This window comes from Astatotilapia calliptera, chromosome 3 (assembly GCF_900246225.1).
Source record: "Astatotilapia calliptera chromosome 3, fAstCal1.2, whole genome shotgun sequence".
In the NCBI taxonomy this organism is placed as follows: Eukaryota; Metazoa; Chordata; class Actinopteri; order Cichliformes; family Cichlidae; genus Astatotilapia; species Astatotilapia calliptera.
The window spans coordinates 3,632,676-3,654,724 of record NC_039304.1 but is presented as its reverse complement, the minus strand read 5'-3'; the positions used below and the strand labels follow the sequence as shown (position 1 = coordinate 3,654,724).

The 22,049-nt window shown below is 42.4% G+C and overlaps 1 protein-coding gene across 1 annotated transcript; it reads right to left on the bottom strand.

Annotated features, from left to right (window-relative positions):
- Nucleotides 1-19,628: 19,628 nt before the first annotated feature.
- LOC113011683 (uncharacterized) lies at nt 19,629-21,233 on the bottom strand. The gene is made up of 5 exons (XM_026151314.1): nt 21,159-21,233; nt 20,667-21,014; nt 20,434-20,550; nt 20,318-20,352; nt 19,629-19,948 (listed from the first exon to the last, which is right to left on the bottom strand). Exons 1-5 carry the CDS (start codon nt 21,199-21,201, stop codon nt 19,829-19,831), a joined length of 663 nt encoding a protein of 220 aa, XP_026007099.1. The 5' UTR covers nt 21,202-21,233; the 3' UTR covers nt 19,629-19,828.
- Between the last annotated feature and the right edge of the window lie 816 nt (nt 21,234-22,049).

Genomic DNA, 22,049 nt, shown 5'->3' with positions numbered 1-22,049 from the left:
TTCTGTGGAACCAGCTTCCAGTTTGGATTCGGGAGACAGACACTATCTCTACTTTTGAGATTAGGCTTAAAACTTTCCTTTTTGCTAAAGCATATAGTTAGGGCTGGACCAGGTGACCCTGAATCCTCCCTTAGTTATGCTGCAATAGATGTAGGCTGCCGGGGGATTCCCATGATGCATTGAGTTTTTCCTTTCCAGTCACCTTTCTCACTCACTATGTGTTAATAGACCTCTCTGCATTGAATCATATCTGTTATTAATCTCTGTCTCTCTTCCACAGCATGTCTTTTATCTTGTCTTCCTTCTCTCACCCCAACCGGTCGCAGCAGATGGCCGCCCCTCCCTGAGCCTGGTTCTGCCGGAGGTTTCTTCCTGTTAAAAGGGAGTTTTTCCTTCCCACTGTCACCAAAGTGCTTGCTCATAGGGGGTCATATGATTGTTGGGTTTTTCTCTGTATCTATGAAGCGCCTTGAGGCGACTTTTGTTGTGATTTGGCGCTATATAAATAAAATTGAATTGAATTGAATTGAATATGAAAATAAATTACCTCACTGTGTTGTGGATTTTTTTCATCATCTTGAGCTAAAAGAGAAACAGTACATCCTTAAGTTATGAGGTCAATACCTTTGTATCTGCTATTTAAATTAAATCACATGGATGCCTGTAGGAAATTTCCTGATTTTGATAACCAGAACAATGATAACCAGCAGAAGGAAAACAGTTAGCTCACTCAGGATGATACTTCATGGATTTGTTAACCCATCAGATAATTCTAAAAAATAGAAAATACAAAATTATTGTTATTATAAAAAATAATACCTATTTTAACTAAACACATATATAAAAAGACAGAAACAGTGTTATTTACCATCCATCTTCATCCGCTTTATCCGGGGCCGGGTCGCGGGGGCAGCAGCCTAAGCAAAGAGGCCCAGACCTCCCTCTCCCCAGCCACCTCCTCCAGCTTATCCGGGGGAACACCAAGGCGTTCCCAGGCCAGCCGAGAGATTTAATCTCTCCAGCGTGTCCTGGGTCTGCCCCGGGTCCTCCTCCCGGTGGGACATGCCTGGAACACCTCACCCAGGAGGCGCCCAGGGGCATCCTTGTCAGATGCCCGAACCACCTCAGCTGGCTCCTTTCGATGTGGAGCAGCAGCTGCTCTACTCTGAGCCCCTCCCGGATGGCCGAACTTCTCACCCTATCTCTAAGGGAGAGGCCAGCCACCCTTCGGAGGAAGCTCATTTCTGCCGCTTGTATCCGCGATCTCGTTCTTTCGGTCACTACCCACAGCTCGTGGCCATAGGTGAGGGTAGGGACGTAGATCGACCGGTAAATTGAGAGCTTCGCTTTTACAAATCAAATCAAATCAAATCGTCTGCATTACTGCAGCCGCAGCCCCAATCCGTCTGTCGATCTCCGGCTCCCTTCTCCCATCACTCGCGAACAAGACCCCGAGATACTTGAACTCCTCCACTTGGGGCAGGAACTCATCCCCGACCTGGAGTGGGCACTCCACCCTTTTCCGGCTGAGAACCATGGCCTCAGATTTGGAGGTGCTGATCCTCATTCCCGCTGCTTCACACTCGGCTGCGAACCGTTCCAGTGCGAGCTGGAGGCCCTCACCCGATGAAGCCAACAGAACCACATCATCTGCAAAAATCAGAGATGAGATTCTGAGGCCACCAAAGCGAAAGCCCTCCGCCACTTGGCTGCGCCTAGAAATCCTGTCCATAAAAATTATGAACAGAACCGGAGACAAAGGGCAGCCCTGGCGGAGCCCATCACCCACCGGGAACGAGTCCGACTTATTGCCGGCAATGCGAACCAAGCTCTTGCAACGGTTGTATAGGGATCGAATGGCCCTTAGCAATGGGCCAGACACCCCATACTCCCGCAACACCTCCCACAGGACACCCCGAGGGACACGGTCGAATGCCTTCTCCAAGTCCACAAAACACATGTAGACTGGTTGGGCAAACTCCCATGCACCCTCAAGTATCCCGGAGAGGATAAAGAGCTGGTCCAGTGTTCCGCGACCAGGACGAAAACGGCATTGTTCCTCCTGTATCCGAGGTTCGACTAGCGGACGAACTCTCCTTTCCAGCACCCTGGCATAGACTTTCCCAGGGAGGCTGAGGAGTGTGATCCCCCTGTAGTTGGAACACACCCTCCGGTCCCCCTTCTTAAAGATGGGGACCACCACCCCAGTCTGCCAATCCACAGGTAATGCCCCTGATCTCCACGCAACATTGCAGAGGCGTGTCAACCAGGACAGCCCTACAACGTCCAGAGCCTTCAGGAACTCGGGGCGGACCTCATCAACACCAGGGGCTCTGCCACCAAGGAGTTGTTTAACTGCCTCAGTGACCTCACCCCCGGAAATTGGCGGGTCATTCCCCTCATCCCCAGACTCTGCTTCCTCCTCGGAAGACGTGTCAGTAGGATTAAGGAGGTCCTCGAAGTATTCCTTCCACCGCCTGACAATTTTCTCAGTCGACGTCAGTAGCGCTCCGCCAGCACTATACACAGTGCAGGTAGAGCACCGCTTTCCCCTCCTGAGACGCCTGACGGTTTGCCAGAATCTCTTCGAGGCAGTCTGAAAGTCTTTTTCCATGGCCTCTCCGAACTCCTCCCACACCCGAGTTTTTGCTTCAGCCACTGCCCGAGCCGCATTCCGCTTGGCCTGTCGATACCTGTCGGCTGCCTCCGGAGTCCCACAGGCTAACCAAGCCCGATAGGACTCCTTCTTCAGCCTGGTGGCTCCCTTCACCTCTGGTGTCCACCATTTGGTTCGGGGATTACCACCGCGGCAGGCACCAACCACCTTGCGGCCGCAGCTCAATGCAGCAGCTTCGGCAATGGAGACGCTGAACATGGTCCATTCGGACTCAATGTCCCCAGTCTCCCTCGGAATGCTGTTGAAGCTCTGCCGGAGGTGTGCGTTGAAGATCTCGCGGACTGGGGCCTCTGCTAGACGTTCCCAGCACACCCTCACTACGCGTTTAGGTGCACCAGGTCTGTCCAGCGTCCTCCCCCGCCACCTGATCCAACTCACCACCAGGTGGTGATCAGTTGACAGCTCAGCCCCTCTCTTTACCCGAGTGTCCAGAACATATGGTCGCAGGTCTGCTGATACGATTACAAAATCGATCATCGACCTACGGCCTAGAGCGTCCTGGTGCCACGTGCACTTATGGACACTCTTATGTTCGAACAGGGTGTTTGTTATGGCCAAACTGTGATTAGCACAGAAGTCCAATAACAAAGCACCGCTCGGGTTCAGATCAGGGAGGCCGTTCCTCCCAATCACGCCCCTCCAGGTCTCGCTGTCGTTACCCACGTGAGCATTGAAGTCTCCCAGCAGGACAACAGAGTCTCCAGGTGGAGCACCCTCCAGCACCCCCCCAGGGACTCTAAGAAGGCTGGGTACTCTGAACTGCCACTCGGCGCATAAGCGCAGATGACAGTCAGGACCCGTTCCCCGACCCTTAGGCGCAGGGAACAAACCCTCTCGTCCACCGGGAAAAACCCCAACGTACCGGCAGCAAGCCGAGGGGATATTAGAATACCCACCCCAGCCCGCCGCCTCTCACCAGGGGCAACTCCAGACTGAGACAGAGTCCAGCCCCTCTCCAGGAGACTGGTTCCAGAGCCCAAGCCATGTGTAGAGGTGAGCCCGACTATATCTAGCCGGTACCTCTCAACCTCACGCACTAACTCAGGCTCCTTCCCCACCAGAGAGGTGACATTCCATGTCCCTATTGCCAGTCTTGGCAGCCGGGGGTCAGTCCGCCAGGGCCTCCGCTCCTGGCCGCCACCCGGCACACAATGCACCGACCCCTATGGCGCCTCCTGCGGGTGGTGGGCCTGCGGGAGGATGGGCCCATGTCTCCTCTTCGGGCTGTGCCCGGCCGGGCCCCATGGACTAAGGCCCGGCGACCAGACGCTCGCCCTCGGGCACCCTCCCCGGGCCTGGCTCCAGGGCGGGGCCCCGGTAACCCTATCCCGGGCAGGGTAAACTGTTCCCTTGGTGTCCTTTTCATAAGGGTCTGTTATTTACCTTGAACCTTTAAATATGTTATAATTACTAGCTTCTCATTGAGTTTCTCTCCACAGAAATACAGCCCCGAGTCAGATGAATTTACTTGAATTTACTTGAGGTTTTTTTTTTTTTCCCTGCTTGTTTTCTCTTTTTTCTTTCTCAACAGGTGATCCAGGTGATGTACTTTTTGTCTGTTTGTTTTGTTGGTTTTTGTTTTTTTGCCCTTGTCAATAGAAAATTGTACTTAGTAGTCAGTATAATCTTTTAATTATATAAGTTTGCATATGGTAGTGATAGGATGTGCGATCCTTAATAGTCTGCAAAGGCTTTGTGTGCATTCCAAAGTGCTCTGGCATTCACACCCACACTCTGGGAGTATGGGAGAGGTCGTACCTTGTCTTATTGTTTTATGGTAGGATAAACGTAGCTATGTCAAGTTTTAGTCTAAGTGTTTAGATGAACTGTTGGACTTCCAGACCACCAGTTTTAGGGAAGTCGGTTATGGGTCACACTCTGACTACACCTACACCTACACCTACACACACAAACACATCCACATTCCAATGTAAGGAACAAACACCCACTGATGTATAAATAAAGACCAGCCCTCACTCTCGTGCGAGTGCTCTGGTGACTGCCCTTGCTAGCAAGAAAACCTGTGTGTTTCTCCTCTCTGATTCTCTGCTGAAGAAGTGTTTTAGAATACATCTCTTGACAGCCCTTTATCACTGCTCCTCTTCTCTGCTGTTTTTCTTTCCCTACCTCTCTTTCTTTCTCCCTTTTCTTTCCCCCAGTCATGTCTGTCCCGTGTGTAGCAAGTGAAAATAAAATAAATAAATAAATAAATAAAAACAAAGGTGAATCAAATAGACCAGTACGGCAAGGCCGGGATGGTCCATTTGGCAAAGTAAATCCGTTGGGCATCTTTCTTTGCCTTTAGACAACAATTCTGATGGCAAAAGAACCAAACGGGAAAAAAAATCAGCCAGATCTTCAGGTATCCATTTAAGGTTTGGTTATGTTTTGGATGTGTTTGCTGTATATCTGAGTGTCAAACACATGAAAATTCTATACATAAAAACTCATAAAGAGAGTTACACCTATTTCTTTCTCAGTGAATAACCGCTGGATGTCATGAACAGGCACGTGCGGGGTGGGGGGGGTGGGGGGGCTAGAGGGGCTTGAGCACCCGCCCCTTTCCTGATGGGTGACCAAAGTGCCCTTTTGTTGAGGCAACTTTTTAAAAAAAATTATTTATTTTTTTAATGTGTGTGTGCGTGCGGAGTCCTGTCTGTGCCCCTCAACAATAATATTTAACTATTAATCACAGTTTTGCTAAATAAAAGGATCTGGCTTGCATCAGTCACATGATCACTATTAACCAATGATCGCCCTTGATGGCAGAACGCGCTGGTTACGAGCCGGGAACGAGCTCACAAAGAGCACGCGCATTTTTTGCGGTCGGAGCTGTAGGAGAAACACAAGTTAACTCAGAGACACAGACTGATGCCACAAAACCAGTAAGTAGGTGTGCAGCGTAAACTGTAGTGTATAGCACACAGGAGTATTAGCTTATTACGTACACGTTGGTAAGCTGTCTTGTTGCAACTGACGAACTGAAACAAATGAGCGTGCTGTGTGTGCAACAGCGCGACAAACATTACCTGTCCTTTTATTAACTGCACAAGTAGTGCTGGTCACAGCTGCTGGCTACCTGTGTAAGGCTGTCATGGGTCTGTAGCTCTGTCCACCGTTTTAGGGAACATATTTAGTTTTAAAGTAAGTTTCCGGGCTTTTCCTGCCTTTCTGGAGGGATTATATTTCACTAAAAAACGATCTAATATGCATGTCCACATAATTATGCATTATTATAATTATAATATATTAAAAAAACACACGCTGTATTTTAAAGAACATACATTACGAAGCAGATTATATTAGATTTATATTTTAAATAAGACAAAATTTGGATTTTACAGCAGTAAGATTATTGTATCACTACAGTTTAAAAATGTAATAAACTTTGCCCCTGCACAGAGTGGATAGTGAAACAAATGGAATCATCATAATGACATTATTTCATATTTATTACTTCCCCCTCCTCATTGCTTTATTATTGTAGCTCTAGTAATAAATAATAATGTAAGGATTCTGAATCAGCACCATGAGTATATACAGTATTCTGAAGAAGGTCTAAAATGTCACTGTGTGTGCGTGCATGTGTGTGTTTTATTTAGATGGATTTTTTAAAAAAAAAATTACTCATGATATAACATTGTCCAGACATGCCTGGTAAGGACATGAGGAGGAAACAGTAGGAGCTGTGTGAGGCTACTAAAGGCAGGGCTATAACATTTTTCTGTCATCATTTTATTATAGATTAAGTGCAAGAGTTGTTAGATGTGGATAATTAGATTATAGTTTATTGCAATTGCAAGTTGTGCCTTGTTCTCACATAGCAAGTGGAGAGTGATATATGAAATGATAGGATGGAAGGAAGAAGAGAAGCAAAGAGTGATTCACAGGCAGAGCCTAAATTATTTCTCACAGTTTTTTGTTGCCTTATGGTTCCAAGCGCTGTCACCAATCTTTGCATTTTGTTATTATCTCATGATACTTGTTTAATCAGCTACCATCTCTCCTATGGACTTTTTAATGTCTACAGTCTCAGATCAACACAGCCCTGCCCTCCAGCACTATCCACAGCAACCCCTCAACAGCAACATTGTACCCATCAGGTAAAGCATCGGCTACGTTTGCTTTGCCTTGTTGCCCATATTAGATTCTTGATGAATGTGTGTTGTTGTTATTCAGCCTGGTTCAATGTGCCCCTTTTTAACTTTGAGCATCCGCCCCTTTAAACCTCTCTGCACGGCCCTGGTCACGAGGTTAGTAATAATTGACAACAGTGGTCAGTAATACTAGAAAAATACCTGAGGGTATAAACCGTCTCAAGCACAAGTTGTTGTGTTAACAAGGTATTTGATCTTCTAAGAATGAGCACATAAAAATGGATTTCATGCATGAGTGTAGAGTGTTGAAAAGCCTCGTGGATGTAATTAGACTGACCCAAAGAAATTCATATAACTATAATCTAATATATATTGTTGGAATAATTGAATGTACTGTGAGGGGAGTGCATGTCACAGGGGAGATGGACTGCAGCTGCACCCGCTGTAGCTTTCTTTTGATCTGTTACTGCTGGAACATTCACAGTGTGGACCAGAGTGAGTGGTTTCAGATGAGGCTGTAAATGTTTCACGCTGCTTTAAGCACTTCACAAGTTCACAAGTTTTATGGACGCTTATACATGTTGAATCAAGTTACTGTAAACCTGTTAGACTTTAACACATATACATCTGACTAATGCAGACAGTGCCGAGTGTTACAACTGTCAAAATGCAACAGCAAGCTTGTGTCATTCATTTGATCTTTTTAAAATTCTGTGCATACTCACAGCTGTAGATTATGCAGCTGTGACAATAGTGTTCGCACATTTCACCCTAAGGAGACTTCAGCCCCATATTCTTCTTTCCTCAAATAAAAGTTTTAGTTTTCAAATATTATAAGGCCTCAAAATAAATTAAAAAAAAACAAAAAAAAACAGGGTAACAACTACCACCACAGCTTTCTGACAAAGAACAGAGTAATTTTGACTTTTGACTATTTTGACTTTTGTTGCCATGATGCCAGGTCTCTCTTGAAAATGAGATTTTTAATCTCAATGAGATTTTTTACCTGGATAAATAAAGGACTAATAATGAAGGCAAAGTTCCACTCTGAGCTGAGGTTCAGCTGCTTCCTGAACTGGTGGCACTGAACACAACATATGGCTCAGGGTCTCCAGAGTTTTAATCCAAAAATCACTGTGGCATAGTTCATGTCATCAACACGTAGATTCTGCTAATTATTTTTTTTTGAAAGAGAAAGTGCAGGAAAAAAAAAATCATGTTGGATATCTATACTGATATGGACCGGATAATATGTTACTAGTGAAGGGCTGCCACATTGTGTGTTGGAAGACATGCCAAAAATTCAACGAGAAAAAATGTCAGTTAGTTCAAAACGCAGCTGCGTGTCTCTTAACTGGTACTAGAAATTATACCCACATCACACCAGTTTTAGCCAACCTACATTGGCTCCCTGTTGATTATCGTATCAATTTCAAAATTCTTTTGTTTACCTTTAAAATTCAAAATAATTTGGCTCCCAGCTATTTATTTGAACTCCTTCATTTGTATATCCCTAATAAGGCACTTAGATCTTCCAATCAAATGCTCCAGACACAACCGAGGTCTCGTCTGAAGTCTAGAGGTGATCGGGTCTTTGCTGTCGTAGCTCCCAGACTCTGGAATAACCTCCCTCCTTATATTCGTTCCTTCCAGTCCATCCAGTCTTTTAAATTGTGTCTTAAAATGTATTATTTTAGTCTGGCTATTTTGTTCAATTCATGTTCTCCAATTTAAAAAATTATGAATATTACAACTGCTACAACAGCAGCATGTGAAAAATTTGCATTGATTGTGACTGATGTTACAACATGGAGCTGCAAGAATTCATTCTTAATGACACAATTATGGAGCCTTTTCACTTAGTTTTAGGGATCAACAGCAAAATGTAATTAAAAAATATAATTCAAAGTTGATTGTTTTGAATTTTACCTGTCTTATCTTAGGCTTTAGAGAGGGAGGGTCTGATTAATAATTATATGCTCTCACTTTTATCAAACACTGCGTCAGATTTACTTTGGATTGTTCCTTTAACTGGGTAGCCACAAAGAAATCATATCAGTCCTCCTTTAAACAGCAGCACAGTCCACAATGGAGTTCTGAGGGCTGGCAGTGGATTAAGTCAGATAAAGCTGTTTGTTGCTATTCTTGAGAACATGTTTTTTCAGCTGGTTTTTACTGCTTCCTTGTAGGTTTGGCTTTTGCTCTTACAGGCCTCATTCTCTTCACTCCATTTGTGTTCAAACCACACAGGGTTGTCTCTTCCTGTTAGACACTCACTTTGCCACTGCTGCAAACTCACATCAAACTCTTACTTTTGACTTACAACTTGCTTTTATGACTTCCTTGCTCATCATGTAAAATGCAAAAATAAGAACAGAACATCATTAAGAAAAAGCACAACAGCAGATGAGGTGGATCAGCTGCTGGTCTTAAAAAAAGTCTAAACTTTTGCTCCACCTACAGGCCTCCACCTTTGAAGTCCAGTGGTGGCATAACTAATTATAAATCCTGGAAACCAGTACATTCAAACTCTGAAGCATATCACAAAATATATAATGCATTATTCTTTTTGATGCATGAAACAGACCTTAAGTCTTTTTATTGTATGGTCTTGTGATTTTTAGTGTTTCCTAAATGTGTGGATGGGATCATTTGTATAGACATGCAGCAAGTTACTGCAAAGCACACCAGCAATTCGACAGACACACACAGCAATGATTAATGGCTATTCTTCACACTCACCTATGATATGTGAGCCTCATACTAAGTATGTGTGCAAGTGTTTGGTAATGGGCCTTTTGTTTCAGCAGATCAGATTTCAATGTGAAGACCAGTCAGGTGGTTGACTGTTACAGAGAGTGTTAAAGGTAAAGTAACTCTTTAAGCATCATCTGCCAGGCCTTTGATGTGTGTGGTTACAGGTACAAACCAGTCTTCCTGTGGTTTAGACTATTCCATTGCTATTTGTTGTCTTCTTAAATATGTTTATATTGTCTATCCTGTAAAATAGTCAGATGTCTATTCATATTAATGTACAGAATTCACCTGCTTGCTGCTACTACTGCACATTCACCCAGTGTATATACTATATATATATATATATATATAATGTTCCTCCTCTACACCCCCCCCCCCAATTTTTGCACATGTCGAGGAGCGTGTCAGGCTACATTTCACTGTGTGTTATACTTGTATAACTATGCATGTGACAAATAAAGAACCTTGAACCTTGAACCTTAGTTTGTGCACTTTTTCTTCCCCAGATCATTTGCACAGATATAGACACATTTTATGAACTACTTTCTCTTTCATTTTAGCTATGCACATTTCTGACTTTAGTCATGCGCGGTTTTTACATTAGCTTTGCTCAAGACACAAACTGTCAAATGATTCATAAAGAAAAGGGGAAAAAAGGGGAAAAGAGCACCATAAAGCAAAAGATGCAGCTTTTACCACAACATCATGACCACATCACAGCTTTTAGGCAAGAAAAAGGTTGACAACAAATGAGCAAAATCTATACTGATACTTGCCGTTTTAAGCGCGCGTGTGCGTTCACTCATTTGTGTCAGGTTAAAAACAACTGTAAGACAATTTAAAAGAAAATGAAACACAATTTCTTTATTAAAGGGGGAGGGGTGGGGGTGTTACAAAGCAGTTTTTATGCTGACTGCTAACAGTGATCAAGGATTATGACAATGACTTTCATTATTCACACAATGTGTTAGCAGAGATCTGGCCTACTGATCAGCCACACTTCTTGTGATGAGGCACCTGTTAGTCAACATCCTCGACTGTAATTCCTGCATCCAAATAGTTCAGATTGCTGCTCTGAGCCTGGTTCTGCTGCAGGTTTCTTCCCGTTAAAAGGGAGTTTTTCCTTCCCACTGCAGCCAAAGTGTTTGCTCATCGGGGTTAAATGATTGTTGTTTTTTTTCTTTGTATGTATTATTTCAGGGTCTATCTTGCCTTGAAGCGACTTTTTTTGTGATTTGGCGCTATATAAATAAAATTGAATTGAATTGAATTGAATTAAAATCCCTCCCCAGGTGGTGGCTGAAATGTGTATAAGAACATAGGCAGAGAAGAAAGCTGCATCTTTTGTATTTTTCATATAAACAACAAATGTGTCAGGATACAATTGAGACAATTAAAATGTTTTTACACCCAGACCACATAACTGTATTAGAAACATTCATGTTGTGTCTTCATTATTTATTAGTCCTTTCAATATATATATAATCCTTGTAAATACACCAGCAAAGATGACAATAATAAAATTTTTGATATTACTTTTCCAAAACTCTGTACAACTACAAACGCTGATTTTATCAAGTCAAAACCAACTAGGTCAGGTTTCACCGCCTCTTCTTCTCCTAAAAGACTACTGACTGTTGATGCTGTGCAATTTCAGCTGAAGTGATAAGTATTTCATCCCTCGCTCCCCCTGCAGACCATTTCTGACCTGTGAGTAAGTTTCACAAACATCAAGTAACACCTTATTTGTTGAGATAAAGATCAGAAGCGGAAATTTAAGACACCACAGCAGACATGAACAATATCACCTCTTCACAGTTGCCAGCAAAGTTCCTCTTCAGGCTTTAGTTCCACAAAAACAGGATCAAAGAGTGATGCTTTAGTCAGAGAGGAAAAGGAGACACAAGTAAGAATTTTTAAAGGTTATAAAAAATATAATAGCAAAAGTCAAAAGAAGTTCAAATGAGAGAGCAATGCTGGATGAAAAGTAATGCTGTGAATTCATAAGTGTTCATACTTTTGCTGTGATTTATTTCTAACATATTCAATCAATGACCCTTTAAATGCAACCCATTGAAACATTAAATCCTCCTTAGTTTATTCTGGTCTGACATGAAGATGATGTGGATATTTGCTCCTTGAGCCGGTTCTGCAGGAGGTTTCTTCCTGTTAAAATTGAGTTTTTCCTTCCCACTATCTCAAAATAATGATTGCAGAGAAGACTAAGACGACAAACAAACAAAAAAAAAAGTGTCCAGGCAGATTTGAGATCAGGTGAGTGGCAAAGGTAAGAAAACAGTTGGTGAGAGCAGCTGGTGGACAGGGGGATAAAGGAGAGCATCTTAAGCACACAGTGTACTTAAAAGATGTATGTAGCTTTTGGGTCTGAAAAGTGAAAACTGCTTATACTGGTATTTTTTTCTAATGACCAGCAGAGTGTGACTTTTCCACCCATGTTCCAAAGACATGCATGTTTAGTTGCAGCCTACAGTGCAAGTGAAAAAGTATTTACCTCTTTGCTGTTTCCTGTTTTGCATATTTGTCACTGTTACGACCCGTCTAGGGCCAGGCCATAACATGAGCGAGGCACTCGCTTCCCCCCCAAGACCCAAGCAGTCACACGCAACAAATTCGTTAGATGTGAAGTGATTTATTTACAATGTGAATAAAGAGAACCAAAACAGGAGTGTCAACACTTCAGGGTGAGCCAAGGCCAAAACAATAAACAAAACAAACCTACACAAATCCCGCACCCCTGACCTCACCAAAATAAAGTCAAAAATAAAGACAGAGTCTGACCTCCTTAACCAACTCAAAAACAGGAGAAAACGGGTGATCAAAATAAATGGCAGCTCACCCCTACCCACTCCACTTCCACAATTTTCGCGCGTATACTGCAGCCAGCGGCTACCACAGGACTACTGCTGGGTGATGAGGAGAAATGCGAGGACCTCTCCCGCTGTAGCACTCCAGCCTCCTTTTATTGGGCGGGTCCTCCAGCTGGATCCAATCACGCCGGTGCAGTAAGTCCACGCACCAATCGGAACAGGGCCCTGGCACAGCTAAATTAACATAGACAAAAACACAGCACCTGCACAAACAAACACACGGACATACAAGTTCGTAACACCCCCTTCCATAAGAATTAAACAATCCTTCTAGTGTTTAATCCTAAACTACAAAATTGCTCTCGACAGGGCGTCCGCGATGACATTTTCCGTCCCTTTCTTATGCCTGATCTGCAGGTTGAAGTCTTGCAAGAGAAGGGACCAACGCATAAGTCTCTGATTTGAGTTCTGCATCTGGGAGAGAAAAACCAATGGGTTATGGTCAGTGAACACTTGAACAGGGATAGAGCTGGATCCGATATACACCTCGAAATGCTGTAGGGCTAACAACAAGGCAAGGGCTTCCTTTTCAATGGTACTGTAGTTCATCTGATGTTTGTTGAATTTTTTTGAGAAGTAACAAATTGGGCGATCCACGCCGCAATGGTCTTCCTGCATGAGGACAGCTCCTGCACCAACCGCACTAGCGTCAACCTCGAGCTTGAAAGGGGACATGAAATTCGGGGCCGTAAGAACAGGGGAACTGCACAGTAATGCTTTCGCAGACTCGAAAGCAGTCTGACAAACAGGCGTCCACACAAAAGGCTTCATCGGACTGATCAAATCGGTGAGAGGAACGACGACAGTGGCAAAGTTCTTACAAAACCCTCTATAATAACCACACATTCCTAGAAATCGGCGCAGCGCCCTTCTCGTTTGTGGGACTGGAAACTCAACGATCGCCTGTATTTTCGCGGTCACCGGCAGTATCTGTCCCTGACCCACCTGTTTTCCCAGATATGTGATGGTGGCTCTGCCAAATTCACATTTGGCTAGGTTCAACGTAAGCGAGGCCTCCTGAAAACGGCTGAAAACGAGGGAGAGTGTTTGTAAGTGGTCAGACCAGGTGGATGAGTAAATGACAACATCATCCAGGTAGGCATCGCAGTTATTCACGCCCGCCAGTACTTTGGCCATAAGGCGCTGGAAAGTAGCGGGTGCATTACGCAACCCAAACGGCATAACCGTATACTGGGGTGAGAGTAAACTCATCAGCCATCACTGCCGCTTTAGCAAGTGAGGTCACCTTTTGCTCATTCAGATAAATAACTACTTGGTCCGGCAATCATTTTTTGAATTCCTCTAACAAAAGAAGCTCTTTCAGCCCCTCGAAATCCTGTGCTTTACTGGCCTGCAACCATCGTTCAAACAGGCGACTTTTTTCACGGGCAAACTCCACAAATGTCTGATTGGCGGTTTTTTCACACTTCCTAAATTTTTGACGGTAGGCTTCTGGGACGAGCTCATATGCCTGCAACACAGTCTTCTTCATGACGTCATAATCCAGGCTATCTTCAATTGATAAACTGGTACACACCTCCTGGGCTTTGCCAACCAATTTGCATTGTAACAGCAGCGGCCAAAATTCCTTCGGCCAACTTAACGCGGCCGCTATACGCTCAAAAGCGTTAAAATAGGAATCCACTTCGGCCTCACGAAACGGGGGAACCAGTTTAACGTGTTTGGTGATGTCAAAACCTGTCGGGACCGCGGTGGACGTACTAGGATGACTAGAGGCAGATGTAGAGGGCTTTCGCTCCAGCTCCAAAGCTCTGACACGGAGGTGCATTGCTTGTACCTCAAGCTCTTTAGCACGGGCTTCCACCTCCCTTATACGGAGGGTCAAACGGAGATCTTCCGTAGACCGCCCCGCCAGGGGTTCCCCGGCCGTACCAGACTCAGCTGCTTCAGGCTTCGCCCCAGCAGCATCAGGGTCCGCCTCGGCTGTGTCAGAGCCCGCCTCAGCCGCATCAGAGTCTGCCTCGGCTGGTAGCACGTTAACAGGCCCTTTGGCATCCGACCCCGGCTCAGCCTCCGGAGCCACCTTCACACCCCCGCCATCAGGCTGCTCTACAGCTGCCTTCGGGGCAGGAAGAACGCCTCGCTCCACCAACTCTGCACACAAAGCGTCCCTAACCTCCGCTTTGCGGGCACCATAGGACACTTGAATATCATAACAACTAGCAATGATAAGCAAATCCGCTTTCCTGCACTTCACAATTCTATCCCACGAAGGCGAAGTAACAAAATCATCCAAAGAAAACTCCATAATTCCACACACCTACCACCCCCACACCCAAGAAAACCGCCAACAGACCAAACACACGCAAAAAAAAACCACAGAAAAAGGCAGAGGACGAGCCCCCAATTCATGTTACGACCCGTCTAGGGCCAGGCCATAACATGAGCGAGGCACTCGCTTCCCCCCCAAGACCCAAGCAGTCACACGCAACAAATCCGTTAGATGTGAAGTGATTTATTTACAATGTGAATAAAGAGAACCAAAACGGGAGTGTCAACACTTCAGGGTGAGCCAAGGCCAAAACAATAAACAAAACAAACCTACACAAATCCCGCACCCCTGACCTCACCAAAATAAAGTCAAAAATAAAGACAGAGTCTGACCTCCTTAACCAACTCAAAAACAGGAGAAAACGGGTGATCAAAATAAATGGCAGCTCACCCCTACCCACTCCACTTCCACAATTTTCGCGCGTATACTGCAGCCAGCGGCTACCACAGGACTACTGCTGGGTGATGAGGAGAAATGCGAGGACCTCTCCCGCTGTAGCACTCCAGCCTCCTTTTATTGGGCGGGTCCTCCAGCTGGATCCAATCACGCCGGGGCAGTAAGTCCACGCACCAATCGGAACAGGGCCCTGGCACAGCTAAATTAACATAGACAAAAACACAGCACCTGCACAAACAAACACACGGACATACAAGTTCGTAACAGTCACACTTAATTTTCAGGTAATTTATTACTGACAACTCATACAAGCGGTCACAAAAGAACCCAGATCAATATCTAAAGAACCGCAGGCTTCACTTGTTTCAGTTAAGCTCAGTGTTCATGATTCAACAACAAGAAGAGACTTTGCGAAAATGGGAGTGTTTGAAAGTGAAAGCCACTGCTGATGTAAAACTAACCCATCATTTCATAGAAAGAACATCATACCAGCAGTCAAACATGGTGGCGGTAGTGCGATGGCCTGGAGAAAATACTTTTTCACAGCATGGAGGAATGATGATTGTCTGGTTATGTGATGGACTTGTAACCTTTTCAGGGTGTACCCTGCTTCTGTCCCTATGGCAGCTGTGGCCTTAAGGTGGTTGAGCTCAGATTGACGTCCAGAACTTCATCTAACTCTCATTATAAGAGAATCAGGATAGACTGTTGTGATTGTTCCAGCCTCCTCCAACAAACAAAGATTGGATCTAATTCAGGGAAAAGCCAGACAAGAGAGAAAAAAATTAATGAAACATTTTCTTTACTCTAACTAATCAGTCGCACACAAACAAAATAAAACAACAATTTAACCTTGAGTTACATAAACAAGTATCCACTTCTTTCTCTGATGCCGACTTCTGTTTCTTATTCCAGCTGCTTCAGGTGAGTCCAGATTCTTCAAAGTACAGTAACAACTTGTAGTGTCTTAATTAATTAATGAAAAAATAGCATAAACAATGAACAAAAAAAGAAGATAAAAATTTATGCAGTTTCTATCCTTCAGCAGCAGCAGCTACATTACAGAGACAGAAGAACATGACATCAATCATTATGCTAAAACCTCTTTCACACTATGCAAAAAATGATCAGATAAATCCTCTTGGTGCTCGTATGGAATTTCTTGACTTCAACAGCCATACCACTGATGATATTTACAAGGAAAACAGTCAGAGGAGCCAGAATCAGCTTTGCCATCAAATTATTCTATGACAGAATCATTTCATTGGTTCAAATTCAGGTCTCTCTGTCGGTCACTCTTTTCTTTGCTAGTTGTCCACATCATCAAATTCACTGTTGCCGTTTGATAAAATGAAAATAGTTTTCACGTCATCTTTATTTTGACATCTGGATAAATATTTTTTTTGTGCATTTTAACATTTAAAACAAAGAAATCTGATCAAATGAAACTTTGAATTTTTCTTACCTTTATTTTTTTAAGTGTATCATTCTAAAACCTGGATATACATCTGCATTAAATCCATAGAAATACATTCCAGAGCCAAATACATCCACATGTTTGGTTAGGAAGAAGATGGTTGAGATGCTGAAAGTCATTTCCGATGATCCACTCTGAAATCCTTCGCAGCATGCAGCACTTTTGTCAGTTGTAAACATGACTCTGATCCAGCTGGATGAGTGAACCAGATTGTTAAGAAGTGGACGATGGAGCGCTGCAGCATGATTTCTTCTGGATGGACCTCCACAGCCTGAGACCCGCTGATGGAGATCCAGGATGAAACAAATCAAATGTGTTCTTAAACAAGAAAATGCAATTAAAATTAATCAATTAATTGAATTAAGTCTTAATTAATGCTAGGTTAACAGAAATATGACATCAAATGTAATTAAGTTAGCACAGGCTGTAGAGACTGTCTTAAGAGACAAAGCTGTTATCAAGGTAAAGTTCACCACTGCACACACGACTGAAGCTTTGCAATGTCTGGAATTGAAGTGAGACCCAGGAAGGGGGGTCTTTCAATAAAAAGAGGAGGGTGTTTTTCTCAACCGACCACAAAAACGCTACCAGGAAAAGACACTGATACTACACTTATACCCACATGATGTACAAATGACATTTTTTTCAGTATGTTGGAGCTGAGGATATTTATGTGTGTGTGTGTGTATATGTGTATATATATATATATATATATAATTTGTAAAAGGCTTAAGAAATGTGTAGAGCCTTCTTGAACCTTTATTATGATGACTGATTTCTTCCTGTGTTGTATAATAACTATGGCTACTAGAAGGTGCTGTTAATACTCCAGCTTCCTCCCACAGTCCAAAGACATGCAGTTAGTGGGGATAGGTTAATTGATCAATTTAAATTGCCCATAGGTGTGAATACTGGAGTGAATTAGAGTGCGAATGGTTGTCTGTCTCTGTGTGTTAGCCCTGCGACAGACTGGTGCCCTGTCCAGGGTGTACCCTGCCTCTTGCCCTATGACAGCTGGGACAGGCTCCAGCGCCCCCACAACCCTGGAAAGGATAAGCAGAAGCGAATGGATGTATTCCTGTCGTGTTCGGGTCAAATCTGACTGACTTAAAACACACATAAATATTGTTTTTTACATCTGATTGCCTCAAGGTCTTATGACTTTCTCCACCCTATGCACTTGATGATGACCTCTTTCATTTAATTTTGAGTGTTTAAATCAACCTTGTTACATCTGTGGTGTCCGCCGTAGGAAATTAATGGGAATCCACCCCCAATTATGACTCAGTGCTTGTCTACATATTGTCAATTAAGGCTTTAAAAACCAGCATGGTAGTAGCAAAAATAAAAAACTCTGAGGCTTGAAATATAAAGTTCAGAAACCAGTGGGTAACATCATGGTGAGTGCAACCATCCTTTATATATAGTCTGTGGTTCCAATAGCCTTAAGATCAGGGGTCACAAACATACAACTTCCAGCCCACTGCATGAATTTATAACGTGTGGAAATTGTGGTGAACGAGGCATCATTTCTTTGTCTTTGTGTGTTTATTGCACCAGGAAGCATTATGTTGTAAGTTATTACAAATGCATCTCTGTATGAGTAGTTGACCACCTTTTTAATTCCACCCAAGTACAAATACAGGAGCATTCTTAGTGTATTTGCTGTTAGCATAGCAGTTTGATAAGTTAAGTCATCTCCAGCTGTGTACTCTCATTTTTTTTGGCAAAAAGAAAGGAAAATATTTATAGGTAATAATTTATGGTTTACTTGAAATAAAATGAGTTTGACACTGCTGATCTAAGGGTAAGGCCAGTTTCCACAGATGTCAGTTTTGTACTGCATACTGCAGACGGTGGGAGCTACTTCTGCTATGAGTCTTCAGAAACACATGCTTTTACTTTAGGGTGAGAAAATGTCACACTGCTGCAAGCATCTCTTCACAAGTTTGAACACGCGATGCACGTCGTAGAGCTGAACTGGTGATGTGGGTCTAAATAAGTGAGACCTGTTACAAACCCTCAGGCAGCTGTATGGTGATACAGCTTTAGAGAGGTTTGAGTTACTTCTACAAACTTGCTCACTGTAAATACTGTATGAAATATACTCTATCTTCACGTTAAGAGGTCTGAGGTTGTTGGTTTTTTTTTTTTTAATTCTCTGAAAACTTTTGTTGCAATGATTCTGTGGGTTCCAGACTTCAGACAGTCATCGACTGTAAAGGATTTTCATCCCAGTATTATAAACGATCCTTATATTTAAATTTATGCTATGTTGTCTGATTTAAGTCTCTGTACATGGTGAAAAGTGTAGAAAAATGGCTCTAATAAAGTAGATTTTCAAAACTCTCAAATTAAATCTGAATGTCTGCACTTCAATCACACAGTGATTGTTTGATCTCAGTTCCGGTGGTGTAAAACTACAAGAGATGCGTTTTTGTCCAAGAAATTATAGACTGTACTGTGCAAAATGTCCACAAATAATGAGAAGCAATTAAAATATGTCTTCAAAATAAATATTTTAGTTTAATGTTATGCTGTCATACCCCATGGTTTGTCCTGTAGTTTCTCTGGAAATTAGAAAGTGTGAATGAGAAAAATAATTTCATACGTAATTTCATGTATTTATTCATCTCCATATTTCTACCTAAATGGTAAAAATTATATATAAAAATATATATCTGAGATTCTTTATTTAGAAGAATATAACAAGTGAGTGAAAGCTCTTGCTCTTTTAACTTTTCACAGTTTGGTCATTTCGGCAACCAGACCAGTGAGTCGTACTACAATGAAAGAACTATAAGCATCAGGCTTTGGATTCTGATAGAAATCTCTACAAGCAAAAGAACAAAAACAAAAACTCTTTACAATAAACCAACTGAAGAAAGGGGCTTAAATATGTCTAAATATATGTATTGTACTGAAAATGACTTAATAATTACTCATGTAATATATACAACAATATCGCCAAGAGAGGGTGTAGTGTAGTAGAACAGAAGGACAAAAACAATGGCTTGAAATGTGCATTATAGGTCATCTTTAATCAACAGACTATAAAGTTCAGATAAAAGTTCTGTAACATTATTTGAATGAAAATGTATTGTTGTCTTATAAACCAATTAACAGTGGTTGCATAAATTTTACATAATTAATAATTACAACTCTTCCCACACACCAACGGTACAAAACCCCACATACAGATCATGTTCCACTCTGAGCTAACGTTGGGTTCGGTTTGTGAGTCTATCTCGTAGCAGCGTACACAACATTAGGCTCCAGTTCCCTCGGTGGTGCAGGCCTTCTGATTTTAGCTTTGGGATGGAAACTCACTGATGTATAGGTCATGGCATCAGAATTCACATTCTGTAAATGAAAATGTTTAAATTCAATAATCCCAAAACATCACATGTTAACATCCACCAGGACAGAGGCCATTATCTAGGTATCAGGTTCGGTTAAGGTTAGATTAACATTCAGCACTTTCCAATCTAATTTTCACCTTTTTTGGAAGCACCAATGAAAACTGCTGACAAAAAAACTGAGATGCCAAAAAGAATATATGAAACCTAATCTGAAAAGTAACCGTTTCTAGTTTCTAAAAACAAAAACAACAAAAAAATCAAACACAGTTAAATAAAAACAACTCGAACCCCCAATGGTTCAAGTTGGAAGTCTTTGTTATGCCCTTATAAATCTTAATCTAAAGTCAAATTAAATATTAAAATAGATTACCTCACTCTGTTGTGCATTCTGTGGATCATCTTGAGCTAAACGACAGGGACAATACATCGGTCAGCAATATACCACAAATGTTTGATTGGACAATTTAAATGAAGTCGTACAAATACCTGTATGAAATCTCCTGATTTTAACAGCCAGACTAACGATGACCAGTAGAAGGAAAACAGTTAAATTGCCCAGGATCACAGTCATCATTTGTTCATGTGTTAATCCATCAGCCACGTCTACAAAACGGACAATTAAAATCAAAACTTTACAAAGTCTACTGCCTGTTTTTACATTTACTCAAAATTGTATATAATTTTCTTTACAATAAAATACCATAAACAGCATTACTTACCTTGAACTTTTAAATATGTTCCACTTGAGATGATTGTCTTTCCATCAGTCTGTTTCTCTCCGCAGAAATAAAGCGCAGAGTCAGAAGAATTCACTTGTTTGATCTCAAGAAATAACACAGAGGTGTTGGATGTCATGTGAAATTTGCTTTTTTTAAATCCATCACAGAAAGAAACGTTGCTATCAGAGCTGGACATAGCTGAGATGCAGCTGGCATTGGGACTGCTGGCCATTTTAAACCAAAATATGTGGGAGCGATATCTGCTGATATTGGAGCACTTCAGTGTGACTTCTTGACCAGGCTGAACCTCCGCTGTGTAAAACTGTGTGACCGAGGAAGAGATCCAACCTGAAACAAGCAAATATTCCTAAATGTCAAACTCCACACAAACCCAACAATGCCTATGAGTAAAGTTGGCTACAAGATTCAAATCACTTGGATTGTGGTACAGATTTAACCATTGTATGAGAAAATAGTGAAACGTGTACTTACTCATGGTGCAGAATAAAACTGGCATCAAGGTAAAGTTCACCATTGTGTGTACCACCACTACTGCAATGTTTGTAAGTGAACTGTGCTCCAGTAAAAGCAATCTCTGCATAAAGAGGCGGGCTGTTCTTTTATATGTACAGCTGCTTTGACTGAGAGTGCCAGTGCTTTTAGACGAATAGCTGCAAACTGAAAGCTGTAAGTAGAACAGAATATCTAGCTTTTACACAAATTTGGACATCTACAAAAGACGAGTCACTGTATAATTTTATACAGTGTTATATAGCTGTTCCTTTACCATGAAATATCCAACATGTTTTAAAATAAAAGTTTATGTATTTACATCTTTTCGTCTTTGCAACGATCTTTAACCACAGATATGTCAGCATAAGACAAATACTCCTGATATTACAGTTTTTCTCGATTGCTAAAACACATTTCTTGAAACTATGCCTCATATTCTCACAACAGTAAACACAAATCCATAACATCTCACTCAATTTCCCAAACATCCTATTTCCAGGTCAAAATGAAGCTCTACACTCAAAACTATTCACTCTTGCTGAAAAACCAAACTTTGCCCTCAGACATCAAACACAAGCCCTCAAAAACACACACACTACAACAGAGTTTTGCACACTGGTACAATTAATTCAAAACAATAGTTCCAAAACAATTAGGTTGCTTATGGTTCTCCCCTTCAAAAACCTTTTCACATGATAAACACAAAAGACGCAACCAATGTATGTACAGTGGCACATTTTTATTCATGTACTATACAGTACAACACACACCAAAAAACATTATTCCACCTCAGCATCTTGTCTTTGGTCTGGGTCAGGCCAGAGAATCTCATCCACATCACAGGCTATATTGGCCCTAGCCAGGCAGCGG

What these genes read in the sequence shown, in the direction of transcription:
- LOC113011683 (XM_026151314.1), bottom strand. Translation starts at nt 21,201, where the DNA reads ATGGTGAACTTTACCTTGATGCCAGTTTTATTCTGCACCATGA. An exon ending in AACATATTTAAAAGTTCAAG is followed by an intron (nt 20,551 to 20,666) that starts GTAAGTAATGCT and finishes TCCGTTTTGTAG; the next exon opens with ACGTGGCTGATGGATTAACA. An exon ending in AGAATGCACAACAGAGTGAG is followed by an intron (nt 19,949 to 20,317) that starts GTAATCTATTTT and finishes TTTCATTTACAG; the next exon opens with AATGTGAATTCTGATGCCAT.